Source organism: Varanus komodoensis, unplaced genomic scaffold, assembly GCF_004798865.1.
Source record: "Varanus komodoensis strain SLA01 unplaced genomic scaffold, ASM479886v1 scaffold84, whole genome shotgun sequence".
NCBI lineage: Eukaryota > Metazoa > Chordata > Lepidosauria > Squamata > Varanidae > Varanus > Varanus komodoensis.
Genome location: NW_025336531.1, coordinates 23,599 through 46,370, shown reverse-complemented (window position 1 = coordinate 46,370; position 22,772 = coordinate 23,599). Strand labels below are relative to the sequence as shown.

General features: G+C 50.2%; 1 protein-coding gene across 1 annotated transcript in view; it reads right to left on the bottom strand.

The window, feature by feature from the left end:
* Window positions 1–533: 533 nt before the first annotated feature.
* The window catches only part of KIF19 (kinesin family member 19), a 41,434-nt gene continuing 19,195 nt past the window's right edge, over window positions 534–22,772 (bottom strand). The window contains exons 4-20 of the mRNA XM_044416942.1: window positions 20,803–20,890; window positions 19,760–19,896; window positions 17,661–17,786; window positions 15,829–16,023; window positions 14,565–14,711; window positions 11,727–11,849; window positions 10,609–10,756; window positions 9,056–9,230; window positions 8,621–8,819; window positions 8,178–8,448; window positions 7,496–7,617; window positions 5,821–5,975; window positions 3,588–3,696; window positions 3,153–3,252; window positions 2,163–2,569; window positions 1,292–1,451; window positions 534–685 (exon numbers count right to left, since the gene is read on the bottom strand). Of these exons, the coding sequence (XP_044272877.1) occupies window positions 534–685; window positions 1,292–1,451; window positions 2,163–2,569; window positions 3,153–3,252; window positions 3,588–3,696; window positions 5,821–5,975; window positions 7,496–7,617; window positions 8,178–8,448; window positions 8,621–8,819; window positions 9,056–9,230; window positions 10,609–10,756; window positions 11,727–11,849; window positions 14,565–14,711; window positions 15,829–16,023; window positions 17,661–17,786; window positions 19,760–19,896; window positions 20,803–20,890 (2,814 nt within the window). The remainder of the gene's footprint in view (window positions 686–1,291; window positions 1,452–2,162; window positions 2,570–3,152; window positions 3,253–3,587; window positions 3,697–5,820; window positions 5,976–7,495; window positions 7,618–8,177; window positions 8,449–8,620; window positions 8,820–9,055; window positions 9,231–10,608; window positions 10,757–11,726; window positions 11,850–14,564; window positions 14,712–15,828; window positions 16,024–17,660; window positions 17,787–19,759; window positions 19,897–20,802; window positions 20,891–22,772) is intronic.

Here is a 22,772-nt window from a genome sequence, read left to right as displayed (position 1 = left end):
GGTGTTGCCCCTTTCATTCCCCAGAGCCTATCCTTTATTGAGATATTCTGAAAGGCTGCTAATTCAGGAGTGTGCCTGGCTACTTAGCATATACACACTGTCTGTGGGGCAGCCTGTCTCACAGCAGGCCGCAGAGCTGCTGCGGCACTCTGTTCTCCTCAAGTGCAAGGCACAACACAGAGGTAAGAGCCTCCATCTCAAGAAGAGACGCATGCTAGTGGAGTCAGGAGTTCTTCAGTTCTGTCTGGATGTCTCTGGGTGGCAGGCGTTTTTCTGCCCATCCGCAGCACGAATGATCTCCATCTGAGGGATCCAGTCCCGGAGCTGAACAGGCCTTTGTGGCGAGACCCAGTCTCGACAGGAGCACTCGCAACCAAGCAGGCAACCTGTTGGGGGGTTTTCCGTGCGGTTGCCACAGCTATTTCTGCAGTGTGCTACTTTCCCGCAATGCCTTTCGCCACCGCGTCTCCTGACTGGGCACCAAAAGCAGCTCCCTGGGGCAGCCTCTCAAGCTGCTTGAGTCTCCTCAGTTCTTAGCATCGCCGGTTCCTGCAGGTTTTGCCAGGAGGGTCGGTACTGTTCATTGTGCTACAGTTCAGACGAGGTGGGCGCTGGCTTGGTTGGGTTTTCCTGGAGATACCAGCTTGATTGGACGTGACAGAGAGAGTGGAGGCCTCACTGGGGCCTGAAAGGGAAGAACAGGAGAGGGAGAATCCTTGGAATTCATGCCTATTTGTATCATATCTGAATGCTAACCAGGGCTGGCTTCTCACCCACATGCTCCTGAAATTCCTCCATGATAAAGGGTGCCTCCAGACCAGGCTTTTATTGTGCGATCATCTTGCCTCAGGCACAGATTTTACGGGGAAAACCACATGACAGCATCTTCCATTTGTAATCCTTCCACATTTTCTCACTGCTACTCTTTCTGCCTTTGTCCTTCCCACCCCAACAGACATTAGGGAGGAAATGAAAGAGTTTTAAAATGACTTTCGGCTGGACTAGGAGCCCTCTGGAAGCCCCCCAAGTCACTCCGACCTTCACATCAGTTGGAAGGCTTCCATCCAGCTGTGCCTCCCCTGCAACTTTCCAACCCTCAAGCGTGTGGTGATGCTTATCCTAGCTAAATCGCCGCACAGCATGAAGGCGAGTCCTTGTACGTGCTCTGGAGGACAGAGGCTTTCCGTACTCTCGGCACCCCAGTGCCTCGCGATGACCTATGGGCACTTTGCTACCATGCAGCGCAGCAGCGAAGGGCAAGATCCAGCCCGACGCCCCTCGGCTCACCCACCTGAAGATGGCTGGGCATGCAGGAGCCTGACTCTGGCCAGCGGCACTGCGGGCTTTCCAATGCTGCGGGGGTTGTGCGCCCCTCCCGCCGCCACGATCTTGTGCTCGGAACTGCTTTCCAGCGGGTGCCGGCGGGCAGCGTTGTTCTTTGGACATGGGAGCTGCAGGTGGGGGTTAGAGACACATGCAGACTGAGAAGGGGCTTTGTGACTGGGGGACTCTCTAACTGCACAAAGGTTTCGTATGAAGGCGCATGTGCAAGGAGCATTTGGAGGGGAGGCCCTGCTGGCAGAGGCGCCCTACTGTGTTGCTCATGTATTCTGCAAGAGCGGCCTTCTGACAGGCTGCTTTTCACAGACGGAGCCTTCCTGCACGTGCGTTCTTGCCTTTCATTTCATGTTGGAGTACCAAGTTGAAGCAACCCAGGCTGCACACACGTTCCTCCCAAGCCCTCTGTGCTGTTCAAAATGGGCTCCGTGGGCGAGGAAGGCACTCTAGCCTGGCTGGGCATGTTTGTAGCTTGTAATCTCAGAGCTGTAGGACGATCACACATGAACCCTTTCCTAAAAGGCTGCTTTTAGGAAAAGAGAACTTAACCCCCCTGTGGATTGCCTGTAGGGGACTGAAGCAAGGGTGACACCGTGCATCCTGAAGAGGGCAGCGGAGGCTCAGGGGAGGTCCTCAGAAGAGCGTTTGCCTGCAGGCTGCTTGGGAAATCCCCCCCACTCCTGATCACAGCACAAAAGCCGCTGTGGAAACCTGGTTCAGCTCTAGACTGACCATGGGAAGAGCTGGGTGGCAGCCCCCTCTCCCCAGTCTGGCTAGAGCAGTCAGTCCCCAGCAGGCTTCAGTTCTGGGACCCCAAACCTTACCCTGTGGCCAGTGACCTCAAAGGAGCGTGACCTCCGTTTCCTTTTCTTGGCCTCCAGGGACTCTTCCCTCTTGTGGAGCTTCTTGCTTCCCTTTTTGCCGGCCCGCAGCCAGGGCCCGGGGGAGCGCCTGGGGCCATTCCTCCTGGGGATGGTCTCGCTGGTGCTGCTGGACAGGTTGTCCTCACTGATGGCGTGCTGCAGGCTGGGGCTGGCGGGCCGGCCGAGGGCAGGGGTCTCCCGGCACAGTGGGTCCTCGCTCTCGCTCAGCGAGTGCAGGGACAGGCTGCTGTGCTCCTTGGTCGGCTCCAGCAGGTTCAGCCGGTCGGACTCCAGCACTCGGGAGCGGCGCCGGGCCGCCTTCACAGCGATGCTTTTGGTACCACTCGTGATTTCCTTGCGTTCTGCCACTGCAGGATTCACATGCCAAAAGATTGGCAGAATGTATTTGCAAACGCACGCTTCCTTGGCCCAAGCTTTGGGGGTCCCTGATCAGGCTCCAAGCAGCCTGTGGGATGCAACAGCAGCACAGCTGCCTTTTTGGGAATGTGAAGTGGGGGGCTCCCCATTTCCCCATTACATTTCTGCCCAAGGGGGATGGGACTACAGCAATCCCTCTCCAATGGCAGTGTGAGAAACTGGGTCTAAAAAGAGCACCATCTTACGATTGCCAGCTTCTGACTGAGACCAGGCACGGGTTCGTGGGGAAATATTTAGCCCTCAAACAGGGTGGGCCCCAGATGCTTTGGCGCCAGACGCAAAGGACAAAGTGGCAGCCCCCCACATGCAGTGTACAAAAGTGTACGGGAGTGAGAATTCCGTCTTTCTTTGGAATGGGCAGTGGGGCGGCAGCATCCTCTGCTCCACCTGACGGTGGGAGACTCCATCCTTCAACGCCTTGCTACCTCCTCCGGTCCTCTGCCCACTGCAACAACTGCCATCCTACCCAACGGTAGAGCCGGCCCTGCCCTGAAAAATCCACATTACAGTCACCTCTGCGAGTTGGGGGGATGCCATCGGAACAGTGATCGCTGCTGTCCGGAGAGGAATTTCGCTGGCTACCCAGGCTGGCCAGACTGTCTCGGGGCACATACTGTGGAGAAGAAGGGAGGTGGGTCAAGTCCAGAGAGAAAAACCTTCCTGCCAAATACTGCCGGTTCCTTCTTGTTTGTGCCTCCCCACCTGGTACGGCATCCCTGCTGCAACTGGGTGCCAGTACTGGATTTTGCCACCATCCTACTTGCTCCCAGCTTACTGCAGCTCTTCGTTTCCCAGTTCAGGATGCTGCTTGGAGTGCAGTGAGAGATCTTTGCACAGCCTTACCCACTGGGTGGCACTGCCTCTGACTATAGCTGAGTGCTCGTGCTGGCTTGCAACAGAGGAGCACTGCCTCCCCAGTTCCAGCCTCTGCCTCACTGCTGCTCGTACCTCTTGACTGACCATGCCGTTGACGTGGATGGGGGGTGGCGTCACGACGGCAGAATTCTTCATCTGCCGGGCCCGAGGACTTGTCTTGAACACCTGGCTGGCTTCACTGCTGAAACGAGAATGGACACCCGCCTGTCACGATGGCAACATCCTTTTCCAAGAGAGGCTCTGAGTTCTCCGGACTCAGCTCCAGCATTCCCAGCTGGCGTGGTGAAGGGTCGGGGATGATGGGAGCTGCATTGCAAGACAGTTGGAGGGCGCTGATTTCAGAGAGACTGCACGGGAGCCTAAGGCCCGGCCTGAGCTGGATCTTCTGATGCAGACGCAAAGCCACTGGGCTGTGCCGCTGACGTGCAAAGAGAGGACACCTGCGTGTGCCTGAGAGCGTGCAAGATGCTTTGTGGCTGTCCGGCAGGAATGGACATTTCCCGGGCCTGTGTCTGCTGCCACAGGCCTTCTTCTGCCCTGCCTTGGGGCCAAAGAGTTCCCTGTGTTCAGCCCATGCTGCTGCTGCAGATTAGTTGCAGAGGCCACGGCTAGCCTGAAAAAGGTCTCAGGTTGAATCTCCGTCATTTCCAGCCTGGAGGGAGCCAGGACACACTGCTAGCTTAATGGTGCTAAGCCAGATGGAGAAAGCAGCTCCACGTCTCTAAGGGGAGATGCACCGGTCATCTCACGATCCTCCTCTGGGAGACAAGGGAGCTTTCACCCTTTTGAAAACTTTCTCCAGCCTTCTACACAAAGCAGTTCAACTGTCCTCAGCTGTATTACTTATTCATTGGGCTTATTAATAATAATAAGTCACTTTTTTTGTTTGAAAGACCTCAAAGGCGCTTGCAGCATTCTCTTCCTGCTGTTTGAAATCTTATGCTCACAACAACAGCCCTGTGAGGTAGGATGGGCTGAGACTCTGTGACTGGTCCCAAGCCACCCAGTTGCCTGCATGCCTGAGCAGGATTTCCCGAGTCCCAGCCCCGTGCTCTTAACTACCGCAGCACCCTGGCTCTCTGTCCCTCAGGTCCTAAACATGCTCACTGGTGGAGCAGAGTAGTGTCAGCCACTGCTGATCCACAGGTAACGTGCTTCCTCCTGCTGAGAACTGCAGGAAAGCACATCACGCTATGCTGATTTTGGGGTTCAGCCAGGCTGGTTCTTCTTCAGAGAGGAAGGTGATGCAGTTTAAGAAGACAACAGATCTTTTATTTGTTCTTCTGCAACACAAGGATCAGAGTGCCATTCTTGAAATGTCATTTGCCCACATGCCTTATTTCTAACAACATGTCTGGCTTGCCTTCCCGCAGACCCCCTGCTCAGGGTTTCTCATAAGGATCCATGAAGCGATAAAGAGACTTTGTTAAAATAGGGAACTGCCTTATAGTTAGCCCAGCCCTTGGTCCATCTAGCCCAGTTTTGTCAGCACTGACTGGTGGCATCCCTGCAAGGAGGTAGCAGAGACTGAACTTGGGACCTTCCAGAGGCAAAGCAGCTGCTCTGATAAAGAGGAAGCGTTGCAGCTCACTTGATACAGTCCTCAGATCCTGGGGGCCTGGTCAAAAAAGGCACGTGGCAGAAGTGACCTGTGCCGAGCAAAAAGCTCAACAGAAAGCTGGAGGTCTTTCGGCATCACATCCGTACTTCCCCTCGGAGCAAGATGGAGCATGCTCGGCTTCATTACACTCTCTCACCCTTCCGGGAGCAGGAAACTGCTCCTGGAGCCGGGTGCTCAGGACAGACCACTGCAAGGAAGACCGTGTGGGCACGAGGAAGTCCACTGAAGTGAAGTGATTTCATGGGGGGCTGGTGGACTGGCTTTCAAGCGAGTGGCTTCATCTGCCATAAAGAGCAACAGGGCAGCAATGGCGTGAAACGGAGAGGTAAGGAAAGAGAGCTCTGGTGCGAGTCAAGGCTGAGATGAGAAAGGCTCATGGGTGCTTGGGGAGAGGACCGAGAGAGAAAAAATCGAGGCTGCGAGGAAGAGGACAGGTCAGAATGGGGGCAATGGTGTATTTTCTGCATTCTGGTGCCTTTCCTGTGCCCTTTTGTGCATTCCCCCTTTTTCTGGCTGACAAGTGCTCTTTCCCTCTAGGACTGCTTACCCGTAAAGTGCAGAAGCCTGCTATCGAGGCTTGGCGACCCACCAGTCCTGGTATGCTGTGAGGGGAAGGCCAAATTGAGACGTCCCTCCTGCAACCCACAGCAGGCACGTGCGCAGGGGGTCCCAAATGGATCTTACCTGTCAGTCTCCGGGATGAGGGGAGGGAGGGCTCCCCTCCGGGGATCCCGCCAGGGCAGCTGCTGAGACTCCGAGCCCAGCGTCTTCACACTCTCCTGGTCAGAGTCCAGGATGTTTTCCACTGGGAGCGGAGGGAGCTTTGGCACAGATGTGTCCTGCAGGTGACAAGAGTGCACACACTTGACGGTCTGCAGTTACAGGCAAAAGCAATTCTGTGAGGCATTCTCTGCTGAAAAAGCACAGCTGATGGCCTGTGGAGGATTTTGTGAGGGAATAGTAACAGCGTTAGGAAACCCATCCATAGCTTTTCCTCTAACAGGACAAACTGCTTGGTGCCTCCAGGCGCCAGCTTCTAATTTATTCCTGACAATTCCACTCAGACGCAGCGATATGTCCAAGGATCCAAGCAGAGGTGAGGATGACTGGACTGTGAGGGCTGCCTCTGTTTTGATTTGAATTCTGTTGAAGGTGGGTATGTCAGAAAGCCCCTCTGCCTGCGGGCCTGGCCTTGGTGAGGATCTCAGAAAGGCTGCAGTGCCTGGCCAGGTCCAAATAGCCCAAGGCTTTAGCTTTACACAAACTGCCTAGAGATTCTATATTAAGTGATATATCTTAATACATGTTATGTAACTTGTATAACCATATATAACCTCCACCCCATTAAACTGGCTACAACGTAGCATTAAGAACTATTACTGGACATGAGTAAGGGGCTAATCTGATGCGTGTGTAGACAGAAGAAAGCCCACGATGGGAGTTGTAGGTTGCTTTTTGGTCTGAACTTGCATGGGTTGAGGCTAGGCTACACTTGATGTGCAGCTCAACAGAGAGCAGTGGAACTGGAACGTCCCGTGCATGAAACAAAGGGAGGTTGCCCTTGCTTCTGTGCATGATGCTCCTCTTGAACTGAAACACAAACACAGCACAAATTGCCGTTCTGTACTCATGAGAAGTCCGGCTATCTCTTCAGGAAAAGCACGGCCATATCTGCCAGGTATCTGTGCTCTGGTATTGATTCCATAGCTCTCCCTCGTTGGATCTGGGCATGTCCTGCAGTGGATCCTGTTTGGATGAAGGTATTTCTGCCTATCCGTTTTATAGTGGAAACTTCACTGAAATATCCTTAAATTTGGTAAATTCATGACTTTCCATATTACTTTCCTGTACTTTGGGATTTATCAGCTGACCAAAGTGGATTCTGACAGGACTCCCCAGAGCTAAATAAATTAAGCTTCTAAACTGGAAGTCTTAGTCCACCACTTTAGTTCTTCAGTGGCCTGCCCATCCTGTATTTCAACACACAGCTCATCACAGACAGCAGACTTTAGAGATTTATGTGTGTTTGAGTGTCGATGAGAAAGTATGGGTACCTTTCAACGTGTGCCAACTTGGTCTCATCTCCCCAACCCACTCCTCTTATTTTATCTGTATTGTGTCTGAAGGGAAAAAGAGGAAAGTCTAGTAACAATGTTCATTAAAAATTCATGTAAATATGATTAGTTAATAATACACGGTAAGGTAAAGCCAAACCAGGCATTTCCTTCATAAAGGGAGGCTGATAGGCCTTGGTTCCTGCAAGGTGCAGACAGTGTGGCCCAGGTGAGCATTTCAAAGCGGATGCAAGTGCAGCTCAATGTGTTTTGCGCTGGATTCAGACCCGGGGGCTGTGCAGTACCTTGAGGGCTCGAGCAGCCGCACGGTCAATGATGGTGACACGGTCTAAGCCACCTTCCTCCAGTTCGTGCAGGTAGGTCTGATACAGCTGTTCCAGGTGGGATGGCACACACAGCTGAGAATCTGACAGGGAGAGGAGAGAAAAGAAGGGCTACCCATGGAAGGAGCAAACACTCCAGTTGCGTGTCGGTTTTAGTCCCTGGCCTGAGTGGGATGGAGACAGAGACCACTGCTAGAAATGGTCTCAGTTGCATTTTATCTTGTTATTGGTTGATGTATTTATTAGGCATTTATCATATTGTAAGCCGTCCAGAGGCGATCCGTATTGGATGGGATAAAAATAGCCTAATAATCAATCAATCAATCAATCAGTAAATGTTCTAGGCCATGGTTGACCTTCAGAATGGGCCTCTTGCCTTGGCACCATCGGTCTGAGTCAGGGCATCAAGCTGCACCTCGCAGCACTGCACCCTGCCACAGAGCAGTGGGTGGAGTGATTTCGTCCAACAGAAAGGGCCACTCCGAGTCTCATGGAGCTTGAAAATGCTCCGGAGAGAGATGGGCTGTGGGAGCAGATTTCCACCTTGACAGCACTCTGCCGCACACGAATGCATGACTCTGGCAGCGCGCGACTGGGGGCACAGCGCTAGGGCAACGCCGGCAAGTGGCAGCGGGGGCCGTACCGTGAATGACCTGCCGCTGCTCGTGGATGATGCGGTGGCAGAGGCTGCGGTGGCGCTCGAAGCGGCGCACGGTCCGCTCCTGGTGGCGGATGAGGTTGTCCTTGAGCAGGGCGCCGGACTGTATGGCTGTGTTCTCCACCTCCAGCTCGTGGACTTTGCACAGCAGGCTCAGGACCTCCCGCTGCTCTTCCGAGCTGATGCGCCACGGCAAGGCCTCCTCCAGCCGGTGCCCACGCTGCCGGACTTCCCAGAACCTCCTCTCCAGCTCTGCCTGGCACAGAGAAGAGTTGCGCAAGGTCACGGGGCCAGCAGGCACAGCAAAGTTTACGCTAGAGGTGACGCCTTCACCCCACCCATGCGGCCATAGCCTTGCGGCAGCAATCCTGGGCTCCCTCCTCTCCCCATTTTAGCGGACACCCCTCAATCGCTGTGGGTTTTGACACCTTCTGCTTATGTAGCTTATCTTGCTCCCCCAGCAGGGTGGCGATGTGCTCCCGCGCTGAGGTCACCTCCGGTGGTTCTGGCACATCTGACAGGTCATCACCGGTGTCAGAGTCCTTCTCGCTCTCATCCTTGCTGTAGCTCTCTTTCCTCTGTTCCTCTCGCCACTTCTGATCCCGACGGGCCTTCTCCTGCTCCCAGCTGCAGCGTGGGGCAGGGCAGGTGGGCAGGGTGGTGGGGAGAAGGAAGATGGAAGGCATGCATCAGGACCAGGGCTTGTCAGCAGACAGGCAATAAGGGCACCCACACATGTTTTTCTCCTACCCGTCACAAGACAGTGACAGCCTAGGAGCCAGTGCAGGCTGACCCTGAGGATTTGAACAGGGCTGTTCCAGAGGCCCTGGAACATGCCCTGCCTGCCCTGGCCCTCGGCTTACTCGGCAATGGTAAGCAGGTGGCGGGAGCTTTCAATCTGGATCTCCATGTAATTGTTCTCCAGCTCCATGAGGTGGCGCCGCACATCCATTTGCTCCCGAAAGGTGCTGATCAGCTGTTGCCGGAGCTGGTCCATCTCCTGCCTCTCAAAGGGGTTCCTGTGGAGCTGCACTTCAGCTGAGATGCACCGTGGGCAAGGGTAGGGGGAGAAGAAGCTTTCAACAGATGCAAAAATGTTGAGAGAAAGAGAGAGGAGAGAGAGACAGGAAGCTACATATTCTTTTTCTGTTTCCTCCAAAGTACTTCTAGGGCAGTGGCGATGAACCTATGGCACGCGTGTCACACTGGGCACGCAGAACCCCCTCTGTCGGCACGTGAGCCAAGTCGCCCCAGCATCGCCCAGCAGCTGAGCATCGGATAACAGCGCACATGGGGGCCATGCACATGCTCTGAAAGGACTCATTAGCCACGACTCCTCCAACCTTTTGCATGGCCAATCAGTGCACTGCCAAAGATATATATACACATTTGCTTGGACTGACTGTGAGTTGTTTTTTCTAACCTAAAACATCAATATTCAGGTTTTATTGCAGTGTTGGCACTTTGCGATAAATAAGTGGGTTTTGGGTTGCAGTTTGGGCACTCGGTCTCCAAATGGTTCTCCATCACTGTTCTAGGGCAACCAAATTCTGTATCTCACCACTTGTATCCACTTTCTCCAAAATGTCTTGATGTACTACCAAGCCTATCTGTCAGTGGGGTCCTTTTGAGTTTGAAGTATAAACTGTATGACCTGCAGTTTTCAAAATATGTTTGGGGGCTTCAACCAACCCAATTTCCCCCTGTCCCCCATAACACACTTTATAATATATAGTGGTACCTTGGCTCATGAATTTAATCCGTTCCACGACTATGATTGTGACCCAAATTGGTCGTGAATCAAGTCAAATTTCCCCATAATGTTCAATGTAAATATGGTTAATCCATTCTGTAACTATTTTTTTAATCACAAAAATTTGAACCAAAGTGACAAAGAACAACAAAGATCGAGGCCATCTCCCCCCCACCCCCGGCATGACCGCGATCACCCCCATGCTCCCTGCATGAGTGCAACCGTGATTGCAGCCATAGGTGGGTGCGCTCGCGGGTGCGCTGGGGGGGAGATGGGTGCGATCAAGATCATCACCCGATGCAGAGATCGCGACCCGAGTAAACATTTTTCTTAAATTTCTGTTTGCGACCTGATTTGGTCGTGAACTGAGGCATTTGTGAGCCAAGGTTCCACTGCAAAGACGTAAGATGGGCCCTGCTGGATCAGACCAGAGGCTTGCCTGGTTCAGCATCCTGTTTCCCAAAATGGCCCACCATTCTTAGCAGCCCATCTCAAGCAGGGCATGGGGGCAAGAGCCCTTTTCTGTGGCTGTCTCTCAGCACGCGGACTCCGATCCTGGAGGCAGTGTGGACATCATGCCCAGAAGCCACAGACAGCCTTCTCCTTCTGAACTGGCATAATCCCCCATATATTGACCCCCAGGCCATCCCTTGCTCCTTCTACCTTGGATACTACGGATGTCAGGGCGCAGCCGGCGTGGCTCTTGCTGCTCGATCTTGCGTTGCAGCCGGTGAATCTCGCTACGGAGGTCAGCAATGATGCTTGTGTACTGGGCGATGTGATAGGAGACATTAAGAAGGTTACGCTTCACCTGCCAATATGCACACATGCACAGAGAGAGAGAGAGGGAGAGAGAGGGGGAGAGAGAGAGAGAGAGATGGATATAAATGCTGACAGGACATGAAGTTTGCAGCATCTGTCGTTTATTTATTTGTCTGCCTTGTGCTTATGGACCACTCAGGGCCACTAATGAGAATGGAAACCTTTTATAAGATGCAGGAACATTCCATATGAATCACAGAGAGAAAACATGGGTTCAGCAATTGAAACAAAAACTTTGGATAGGGAATCCTCTACCCAGTTGCTGGAACAAAAACCTTCTTACTAACTGGTGAAAAGAGCAAAAGTGGGAGCCAACTGTGCCTGAATGAGCAATGAAGTCCCTTCCTCTTGTCCCCACTGACCAAGCCTCCTTTTTGCTGTGAGATACAGGAAGAGCCCTTCAGCAGCCCTTCGGGTATGAGCAGGCTGGCATGAGAGGAGGTGATCCCCAAGACAGTTTGGACCCAAGCTGTTTCACATTGAAAAAGAATCACTGGTGCTTTCGACTTTGCACAGGTAAAGACTGGTAAGCAGTGTAGCTGTGCAAAGCTGCTGTGATATGATCCCATGAGCAAAAATACACTAATATCTTCAATGCCACATTCGGGACCAACTGAAGTTATAGTCCCTTAAACCCTGAGATGTGAGAGGAAAAGTCAAGGGTATTCCAGCACTTTTGAAGACAAAACTCAGACCTTTTGACAGCCCACTGTGAATAACTGGTCTGCATGGATTTCCGTGTTGCTTGTGGCTATCTGGCAATTTCTTAAATACAAGACTGGATTCAAGTATTTACGTGCCTGACATGAGTATCTGAAGTGCATAATCAGGACTGAAGGATCAGCTTCATCCATATAAAAGACTACAGATCCTGTCTAACCCAATGTATAAAAGGGAAGTCACAATTCTAGATCAACAGGAGAATGAGGAAAGCAAGCACAGGGAGTGCAGGATCATACCGTGGTGCGGATACTCTTGGCACGTTCAGCATAGGTTAGGGTGCTGCGCGACTCCTCGAAGGCACTGCTGGCAGGGCTGATGTGAGCAATCATGACTGTCCGGCTGTTCCCACCTAATGAGTCCTGGGATAACAGAGCAAGGCTGTAGAGCTTAACGTAGGGCTCACACACTGGAAACTTGGCGGCAGTCAGAGGAGAAGGAATTGACTGCATTAGGAAGAACATGGAGGTGCCAAACCCAGGCTCAGGTCTTGATGCCAAGCCTGAGCTGGACAGCCAAGTGATCCTTACGCCAAAGCTGACCAAGCTGGGACCTTGGGGATCCTCAGTCAGATTCTCTTGAGAAAATGAACTCCTTTGCCCCCTCGTGTGGGTAACACAACAAGGTGGGAGTTGACTGGCCAGTGAGAGGGTGCTTGGTTCTGGTCTAAAGCACTCCCTCCTTAGAATAAAGGGGTGGTTGAGTCCAGTATGGGTAGTCCTATCGGTCCATGAGGCATCAAAGGAGAGTTGTCTGCATGGAGCTATCCAAGGTCCTGGGACTCCAAGGCTTGCAACGGGCGAAGCCCCCTTGCATACCCATCATGCCTCACGATGCTCCAGACACAACGACAGCAGGTAACTATAGCCTTGTAATCCCAGATGATCTACATTTGGGGCTATCTGATTCCTAATACACAAGCACGAAGGACAGAACTATATGTCACAGTGAATATTAGGCTGCAACCAAAAACCAAAATTTCTTTGTCTCCCCGCAAAACCCCACACACTACACAGTGGCACAGCTAGGGCGGAAAACAAAAGAGAATATTCTCAGGTACCCAGAAAGAATATTTACTTTGCTTGATGTGTTTTGAAATCAATCTTTTTCCTTTGTTAACCACTGCTTGTTTTTTTCTCAGAGAAGTTGGAGACCCCTTGAGGGCCCATAGCCACAACATACTGGGAAAATGGTCCTTCCAAGATTTCTTCTCTTGTAATGCTCACAGTGGCACTGCTAGGGCTGGACTCTAAGGCAAAGGCCCAGAACCCAGCAGTTTGGGGCAGCCCTCAAACAACCCCACAGACAGGCAGCAATGACAATAGGGCAAAACTCTGGCACACAGTAAAGGAAAGCAGTGCATTGGCCAGTTGTGGCTGCAACCACACCCCAGTATAAATCGAAGTATTTTCTAGAAAGTGAGAATGGCAACAAGTTGAACCAATCTGTTTACTGCCCTTGGGGGGTGCGTGGCCAATAAGGGGGGTGGAGCAGTGCGATGCTTATTTCTTCATCAGTCTATTTCATTCTATTCCATTTCTAAATTCCCCAGTAGCTGAAGCCCTTTGGTTACTTAACAAAGATTTAAACCTTATAAATGCATTATAAAACCCACACATTTAAAATAATCATTAAGAAAAAAAATCAAGACCAATTTAAAATTCGCAGGCAAACTGGAAATAGTTTAGAGGAGGGCAGCAAAGATGACCAGGGGACTAGAAGTAAAGTCCTGTGAGGAAAGCTTGAAAGAGCTGGGCCAGTTTATTCTTGAGAAGAGAAGATTGAAGGGAGACAGGATAGCCCTCTGCAAGTCCTTGAAAGGCTGTCACAAAGAGGAAGGGCAGGATCTCTTCTTGATCACCCCAGGGCGCAGGGCACTAAATAAAGGGCTCTAGTTACAGGAAGCCAGGTTCTGGTTAGATATCAGAAAAAAATTACTGACTGTTAGAGCAGTACGACAATGGAACCAGTTACTGAGGGAGGCTGTGGGCTCTCCCACACTAGAGACATTCACAGTGCAACTGGATAGGCATCTGAGAGGGATGGTTGAACTTGGAGTCCTGCGCTGAGCAAGGGATGGGACTGGATGGCCTTATAAGCCCCTTCCGACCCTACTATTCTATGAAAACCTCACCATGTGCTGCCAAATGACTTGAGGAAGACGAAAGCCTTAGCTTGGCACTGAAATTGCATCAGTGTTCATGCCAGGTGGGCCCCATCAGGGAGAGAAGGCCCCTTCCCTCAGTGCTGCCTTCTGATGAGGAACGTTGTGTACAAGTCAGTTCATGCCAGTTCATAGCCTTACTGGCTATGTGCTCCCAAGGTGGTGCCTGATGAATCTGGCTCACTATCACTCTCCCACGTGGGGAAACACATGGATCTAAGCTGGTGTGCAGCTCTGCCTTGATCGGCCAGTGCAGCACCTCCGTTTACTGCATCATGCCCTGCTGCGACTGCTGCCAGGCCAGAGGTTGCTTGGTGGGCTGCTGCCGCTGCTGCTAGAGGAGGGAGGAATTGGGGAGGAAAGGAACAAACAGGCCCCTTTTGGTACCCGTTTCTCCAAAATAATTTGCAGGTGCTGTTGTGTGCACCCTAAAGCTTTGCTCCAACAGCCTTTGTAAAATGTTTTCACAACAAAAAAGGGGGCCTGTGTGTTCCCTTCATCCTGCTACTGCCCTTTGTTGCCCTGCCAGCAACAGCCAATGATGCATGCTTTCATATGCTGCTCCACACAAGACAAGGGGCAGGTTTTTCCAAGCATGTGTATAGGGCAGGCAAAGGCATGAGCTGCCATTTTAAAAAATTGAAATGTTTAATCCCTTTTAGGAGTCCTTTCTCTAATACACACAGGTACAACATTCTTCCCAGAGTTTGGCTTGCTTCAGAATGGTGTGAACTGGTGGCCTGCAACAGCAGGTGTTGGCCCCAGTGGCCTTCTTGGCCCCTTCCGACTCTGCCATTCTATGATCCGAAGATCATGTGACAGAGTGGGCAGGTCCACTCAGGCCATGCCCACCTTCCGCCATGCGGATCAATTGCGCCCTGCCCTTGGCAGTCCTGCCTTCCGCTGTGCCTACCTTTAGAAGGCGGGTGAGCTTGCTGTCCCGGTAATTGACGTACTTGACACCTGCCCTGTCACTGAGAGCATTGATGCAGTTGCCAAGAGCCAGAAGTGAGCGGTTGATGTGAGCTCCCTCCTTCATGCGCTTCCCGCGGTTCTGCGTCTGTGGGGGAAGGCGAGTAGGATGGGTACAAGAATGAAGTCATTGTTCCAGCAAAGACCAGGCATGCAACGAATTGAGGCATTTTCCCTGACTCTGAGTTTAAGAGTGGGCTGGAATCTGTGTCCTTCGGCATCCCCAGCACGTCGCTTGGCTTCACAGATGCAAAGCAGGGCAGAAAAGAAAAGAAAGCAGAGGTGAATCAGACGTATGGGGTGGTGGTGCAGGTTCAGGTGAGAACAGAGGAATGAGGAAGCTGGGGCAGGACAGGACAGTGGCGGGCAAAGGAGAAGGCACCGTTGGCGCAACTGTGCGAGAAGAGCTGAGGCACAGCAGCATGACAGCCCTGAGTGCGGATTTATTCGGAAGTGCATGTCTGACTTGTGTATAGTTACACACACACTTTTCTTCAAGGAGGTCCCGCTTACTGAAGTGAGGATATCCTAGGCAGTTCCAAAAGGATTTCAGTCCCAAGCTGGTTTCTTTGCCACTTCTTGTTCCAAATGGGCCATTTAGATGGACTCCACATGGGAACTGCACAGTTAGGCGGGTGAGTTCTGGCAGGCCCTTCTGAAAGACTGGAATGGCAGCAGACTTCACCCCACAGACCACTTTTTTAATGCATCTGGCAAATCTATAACCTGGTGTGAGCAACTCAGAGAACTTCAGTTGTGGCGTGGTGGAGAAATAAATAAATAAAACTGGGATCTTCTTTTTCTGAAGGCTGACCTTTGTTAGTAGCCCACCCTTATCTTTCACTGCATCCCTTTTCTATCCCTCCCTGAGTTGGAGGGGCCATTAATCAATTTTATACTATCAATAAGCATCATGATTTCTTGTTATGCTATTAATTATTATTAATGCTTGTTTTTTCCCCTTCATGGATCACTGTTTTCATCATTTGCAATTGTAGACTTGAAGTTGGAGTAACTGGGTAATCCTGGCCACAGACCTGAAAGCTGCCCATTCTCAGGTCGACCGCAGGGGTCGGCCAGGGTTCAGGACCGAGGTCTTGCACCAACCCTTCTGGATCAGGTGCCTGCTGCTCCTTGCCAGGATTTCCTTCCCTGCTTCCTGCCATGGGTGGTGAGAAGGAGAACTGCCTCCCCTCTTCTCTTACCTGGGAGGCCCTCTCCGAGCCAGCCAAGTCAATCATGAAGAGTCGGCCCAAGCGCACCTCCTGCATGATGTTCTTGATGCGGCTCTTCTGGCGCACGGTGACCTGCAGCACCGCATGGGAGCGTGAGGAGGTCCGGTTGGCCGCAGTGGGCTCCTGCGTCCGCTGCTTATTGCCCTTCATCAGCAGCTGCATTATCTGCATGGAGGAGAAGTGACTGAAGGAACAGAGCATCCAGCACCCATGGAGACCTTTGGGTGCAGTTCAAGTGGGATAATTATTCAAGCTCTGGCATTTCTGTGCAACTGCCAGTGGAAAGAGGAAGAGCCCAGACAAAAGGAGCAGGCCTTTAGCGCATTTCCACGTAAGGCAGATTTGTAAGGAGACTATTCCTCACTTTTTCATCTCACGGGAGAGTATTTTAGTGTGGTATCTCAGAGCTTCCCCTCCTCTCTGCTTTCTAGAGTGGGAAAAGGATCCTTTTCTCCTGGAGGGTCCAGCGGTTTCCCACTGCAGCCAGTGCAGACTCTGCTTTTACAGGAATATTGGGATGAACAGGCAGTCCAGCAGTGGGAGTCCAGAATCCTCCTCCCTCCCTGGTCTCTCAAGGAGAACAGGACAGGGTGTTAAGCAACTTAACAGGTTTGTTCATGAGAAGCCGCTATTGGTTTTAACCTGGCTTATGCAATGCAGAACCCTTCCAGAGCAATAACATTACAAATCAAAGTGATTGCCACCCACAGAATGATGGCATAAGGTGGGTGAAGAGATCCCCAGGATACAGTCATCAAGGAGAAGCAAAAGAGGACATCTTGAGCCAAGTAAAACTCATGGGAATTTTCACTGGAGTCCAGGGCAGAAGAAAAGGAGCCATGCCCTGGGATGCTGAAGCATTCGAGGGGCATAGAAGACAACAGTGCTCTGCAATTCCATGTCCTACTACACCACTCAGTCTCTTGTTGGCAAAATCATGCTGTGCTATTAAGGAAAAACCAGATAAACAAAATCCTTAATAGCCATCTTTCTCAGCTAGGGAGAAACCAGGTAAAAGAGTCCATATTAGCAGTTTCACCCCCAGGTCTTCTAAGTCTGTAGGCCTATGCATACTTATCTGGGAGTAAGCATCATCAAACATACTGAGAATTACTTCTGAGTAAACATGCATAGGAGTTGGCTCTCTGTCCAAACCCGAGCACTAATACTTGCTATGCAGTACTGGGCTAATTTTTCTCCACTTAACCAATATCCAGAGGAAGACAATAACAGGTCTTATTCCATCTCAGACTATGGTTTCCCCTTTCACCTCAAAAATTAAATCTCCACTGCAAACAAGAACTGCCATTATAAACTCAGCCTTATTCCTAGTTCAATACTTGTCTCACCCTCGCAATAAGCTGCAGAACAAACAAACAAACAAACAAACTGGGTTGGCTTTATCTTCTCAAATTGCTAGCAATAAACCACATCAATGTCAGATTTAATAAACAGGATCTGATAATTTGTGGGTCATTAACCAGGATACAATGTGGGGATGCTAGACTGGAAGCTTTCCTACAGACAAGGACAAACCATGCTGCCCTGGCCACACCAGGAGACTAGAACTTGGGCTAGATAGATCCTGGGCTAAGTCTGACCTTAACCTGGGCTAAGTCTGACCTAGGGTGCCTCTTCTTTCAATCCAATGGGCTGGATTTGGACCTTCACTCAGAACAGTTCCCAACCAGCCACTCTAAAAAGTACACAGGTAGAACACACACTTGGTAATTGGGATCACTAGGCTGCAGGCATGTATGGCTTTCTTCGCCACTTGCATACAATGGTTTATTCTCACTCACCTCCTTAGCATTGATGGTGGACACTTCAGTGATGCCGGCAACTTGGATGACACCTTTTGAATCTTCACGGAGGTCCAGATAGCCCAGGGAAGGGTTGAGCAGGTCCCGGATCATCTCATTATAGATCTAGTGAGGTGAAAGGGAGTAGATGCCCATGACAGCAGCTGAGGCTCTGTGGCAAGCCTCAGCTGCCTTTTGGCTGCTTCTGGAAAGGGATGGCTATCGGCTTCTCGTGCATTTGCCTGTCAGGGTCTCGGTCACAGAGACTAGAAGGATGGAAATGCTTACGAGGTTGAAACTCAGCTAGCAAGAGAGGGGAAGCAGGTGCTGCTTCACCCTGCAGCCACATCACCAGGATAACAACCAAGTAAGACCTAAGAACATTTCCAGCACCCAAGCTGATCTATGGTTCTAGAGAGCACCCCAAGGACATCACTGGCAGCCCGATTTCCTTAGAGAGAGTTAACAGTTGCAATCCAGGTATATCTGGTGCTCTGCAAATGTGCTTGGCTACAACTCCCCCGCCCTGAGCCAGCCTGTGGCTGCAGTCCAACGCATTTGGAAAAGCTGCCATGGAGTGCGATGGATACGTGCCGACTGATGGCTTCTTTGTTCTGCCTGTCCAGCACATGTGCCCTTTTTTCTTCTCTTCTCTTCTTTTTCCTTTTTACCATAAGGAACAATGGGACGTGGATTTGGCAATGGAGGGGCTGCTAGGATGTTACCCCCTGAGCCACTTTTGGTGCATGAGTTGCCCTGCACTTGTTCTTCCTGTGACCACAGCATGGGCTGTTAGCAGGATAAAACCCACTGAGTGCCAGTGCCCCAAACTCTTGGAAGCACAATCGCAGAGCCGTGATGGCAGCCCGCGTTGCCCTTTGTTCTTCTCTTCCCCTTCCTAATGGGGCCTCAGCAGCTGCTTATTGGGTCACAGATAAGAAAACAGGGTGACATACTGCCTGAACGTCTCGTCCGAACAGACCAACCAGCTGGAAAGCCACGGTTGGCCATGACTCGTTACGAGGCCTCCCTCTGAATCAGTGGTGACGGCCTTGGATTCCTGGCACTGGCCGTAAGAGTGGGAATCTCATCAATCCAATCAGTGTTAGGGCTGCAGTGAGGCCCTCTCTCTTTGTCATCCAGTTTCTTCCCCAAGGCGCACGGACAACGAGCTTGGAGGAGGCACCGAAGGTTCAGTCACATTAGTGGTCAGCCTGGAGCAACCATGGTGCCCTTCAGCCAGCCTGGGCTCTCTGAACACTGTGGCTTCCCTGGCCTAATTTCTGATTAATCCTGGAGAGATTTAGGGGAAGGAGAGAGGAGGCTGAGAGCTGGGATGCCACAGAAAGGAGACGGAGCTGGCAGAGGATGGGATGGGAGGTCACTCCTCCGCTCCAGTTTTGTCTTGGGAAAAGCAGGAAGGGCCTCTCATTCCTTTGCCTGCCCTGGCCCATCGCTTACTCCTGCCCTTGTTGCCAGGTGGCTGCTTGTTGCAAGCTGCTAACCTTTGTCAATATTATACTAGCTTGTGCTCTGATGTGTCACCAAGGTGATTATCTCTGCACAGTATGGTGTAAAGCAGCCATAAAAGGAGAAAGGATGATGGAGGATGGTGTCAGGGGAGTGACAGCTTATGGGGTGGGGGGAGGCAGGAACAGCTGGACAACTGCAGGATTGAAGACACGAATGTGCTTTTCTTGTGATGGCTACTTCCTTTCCAGTCTTTCCTGCCCCTGTTTTAAAGGCAAAGGAGCAAGAAGGGAACAACACTCTGATATGCAAATAAGTATGAGCTCGAGATGCTCCTGGCAGCCCAGCTTTAGGGATATCAGTCGTTTGTGCATCCCAGACCCACACCTTTGTTTGCACATTGCACACGTGTGTGTCAGCCTCTTCACCAGTTGCTTTCCTGCACACATCTAAAGAACAAAACAATGTGGGGTGCAGCTGCGACTGGAGCGCTCCTCAAAACTGGTTGTGTGCCGATGTGCGGGAGACAAAAAAGCAAATACCACATCCACCTGTGCTTTCCCTCGCTTTCTCTCTCTTCCCTACTCTCACTCACACATCCAGATCCCTGGATCCAAGCAGAGACCCACCTCTAAGTAGGACATGGACACATCATACTCCATGTCATTGCTGGTCTCCTCAATAGCATGGAAGAGATCGTTGAGTGTCCGCACATAGATGCCAGGTTCATTGTCTGTGCCAAGCATCGTATAGGTCTTTCCACAGCCTGAAATTGAAAGGAGAAGGAATGTTTGCTAACTAGGGAACGTATTTCCGTCTTTGGCCATCAAAAGTTGGAATGCTTATCTTACATTTGCCTTTTAAATAAATTCTGTGGTTCACTTTCCAACAGAGGTAATTTCTTAACACACTGAAAACTACCATAAGGTAAACTAGAACAGGGGCAGATAAACTGCCCTTCCAGAAATCTTGGCCAACAACTCTCATCATCCCTATAGCTGATGGGTCTTGTATGCCAAAATATCAGGAAAGCCACAAGTTGCTTGCCTCCGAAGTAGAGGAAGTGACTGGCTCTCTGGGCATTCAGTTCTCTTGCTTTTGTGCTCAGAATAGTTAGAGATGAACTATGGGGAATAATAATGTACTTTGGAGGCAGGCGAGTCTCTGAAATTGGTTTTCTGGAATAGAAGGGAATGGGCTGAATGAGTTACACTGGAGCAAGATGAGGGCATGGTATGCATGTGACTTTGTTCTGGGACTGAATAATAGAGCATTTACACCTATTTCTTTCTCCACAGAATCACAGAATTATAGATAATAGAATAGTACAGTTGGAAGGGGCCATGAAAACCATCGGGTCCAACCCCCTGCTGTTGATCTGTTGTTAATCAAATGAAGGTTCATTTTCTAAAAAGTAATGGGTCCTTTAAAAAAAAAAAAGCCCAAATCCTACTGAGTTTGAACCAGGGGTTTAGTCTAAAGATGTCTTCCCTTGATCCTACTTTACCTCACACAGAGAGAATGCAGATACCTATCCACAACAGAAGTAGCTGTTCTGGGGTTTGTGTACAACTAAAACTGCCTATGCTTACAGCATCCAGAGCTTGGTTGTCACAAAAGCACACTGCAGCGCGTAGGTGCCTCACATTCAGAGCTAAGCCAGTTCTCTTACCTGTGGGGCCATAGGCAAAAATGGTAGCATTGTAGCCAGAGATGACACCTTGGATGAGGCCTTTGGTGGTGGCACGATAAACCATCTCCTGCGGGGGGAAATAAGAAAATGAGGGTATCAATGAATCCGTTTGTTTCCAGGAAGGCAAATACTCTAAATTTGAAGAAGCTAATATCAACAAATCCTCTACCACTACCAGCTCGTTTGCTGAGCTACAAACTTGCTCTAAAGCCAAACACTGCATGGCAGAGCTGCTCAAATACTATCGTGGTGAGTTCTCCTACAGACACTGAGCATTCCTCAAGACAGAATAGCTTAGCTATTAATTTGAACTGGTTTTATGCTGCATTACCTGATGTTTTACTTTTTTGCACTTTTCTGGTACTGTACGATGTTGTTTTAATTGACTGTTAAACAAGTTGCCCTGAAAAAAGATTGGTGCACTGCAAAAACAAACAAACAAACAAACAAACAGGGACCCAAGTCTAACAGAAAATAAAAAGGCAGCTGTAAAAGCTAAACAAAACCAGACAGCTGCAAGATTTAATTCCAACTGTTTTCTGTGTGCCGATGCATTTCAAGAAATGTCTCATTATCATGAACAATTAAATTCTTCAGAGTTTCCAATGATCTTTCAAACTCTCTGTTTCTAACTCTCTATTTGGAGGCGGAATCTTCTCAAGTGAAGTCTTGGGAAACCTGCATTTTAGGGATGCCGATGCTGCAGTGTGCAACCTGAGAATTATTTATTACTTTATTTATTACATTCCATATCCAGCCAATAACACCTGTTCTTTGGGTGGATTACAAACAGTTAAAAGACCAAAATACTACTGAAATTATTAAAATATAAAATACAATGCAAAGATTCAATGCAATGCAAAACAACAAACAGCTCAAGAATAAATGAAACAGACATACAAATCTAGAATGGATTCTTTAAAACACCTGGGATAAAAAAATGGTTTTGCTAGGCACCAGAACACTACAACCAAGGCACCAGATGAATCTTTTGGGGAGGCTGAAGTGAGACACCACAACAAAGAAGGCTCTTTCTCATGTAGCCACTCATCTTGCTTCCTTTAGTAAGGTCAAACATGCACCAGTATTGTTTTTAATAGCACAGAGAAGGCCTGGATGCATCCCTAAACTCTTGGCACAGTGCACTATCTTGGCCTGGTCCTACCAGCTTCTGCTTAGTGTATTACTTTTGCTTGTACAGGAAGCAAGAACTTCGAAGGAATGCTCACTGCTGTACCTTTATAACGACCAGAGACACTATTTTTTCTCAACTCAAACATGAATTTGGGATTCATCAAAATCTTCCTAACTCCTTTCTTCTTTTCTGCATGTTAGCAGAAAAGTGAATTATCACTGGCCATTGTCAAGTTAAAACAAACAGGTATCTCCTTCCCTTTTTTTTTTTTTTACACTGACCTTGTGTCCTATCTGGGAAAGCGTTAACAGAAAAAGCAGCTCCAAACATTTTGGTCCTGGGAATATTCACTTTTAACCTAAACTGGGTAATACATATTCTATGGATGACCACAACATCCATAGAATTTAAACTCTTGTAAAAAGGACCTGCAGCATAGCAACTTGGCTAAGGGACTTGCCCCCCGCCCTCTCTCTGTATGTGCAGTCTTGCCTCTAGTAGCAACTGCTCATACCTTCTTGGAGAATTCACTTTACAGTCCAAGGAACATGCCATTTTGACAGTACTGTTACAGATTCACAAAAAGTCGGGGCAAAGGTGCTCACAGCACCCAAGAATTCAGTGTTCCTTCTCTGCCATCATGCTCTGAGCAATGGGGATTAATTGCTGCATGGTTGTACCCACCCAACCTAAGGCATCTGCTTGGACATGCACTGTCAGCCACTTATGCTCCTTGGTCCATAAAATTTCCCTCCTTGATCTTCGCCACCCCAGCCTCCTTCCCAGTGTCTTACTCAAGGAGAACAACTGGCAG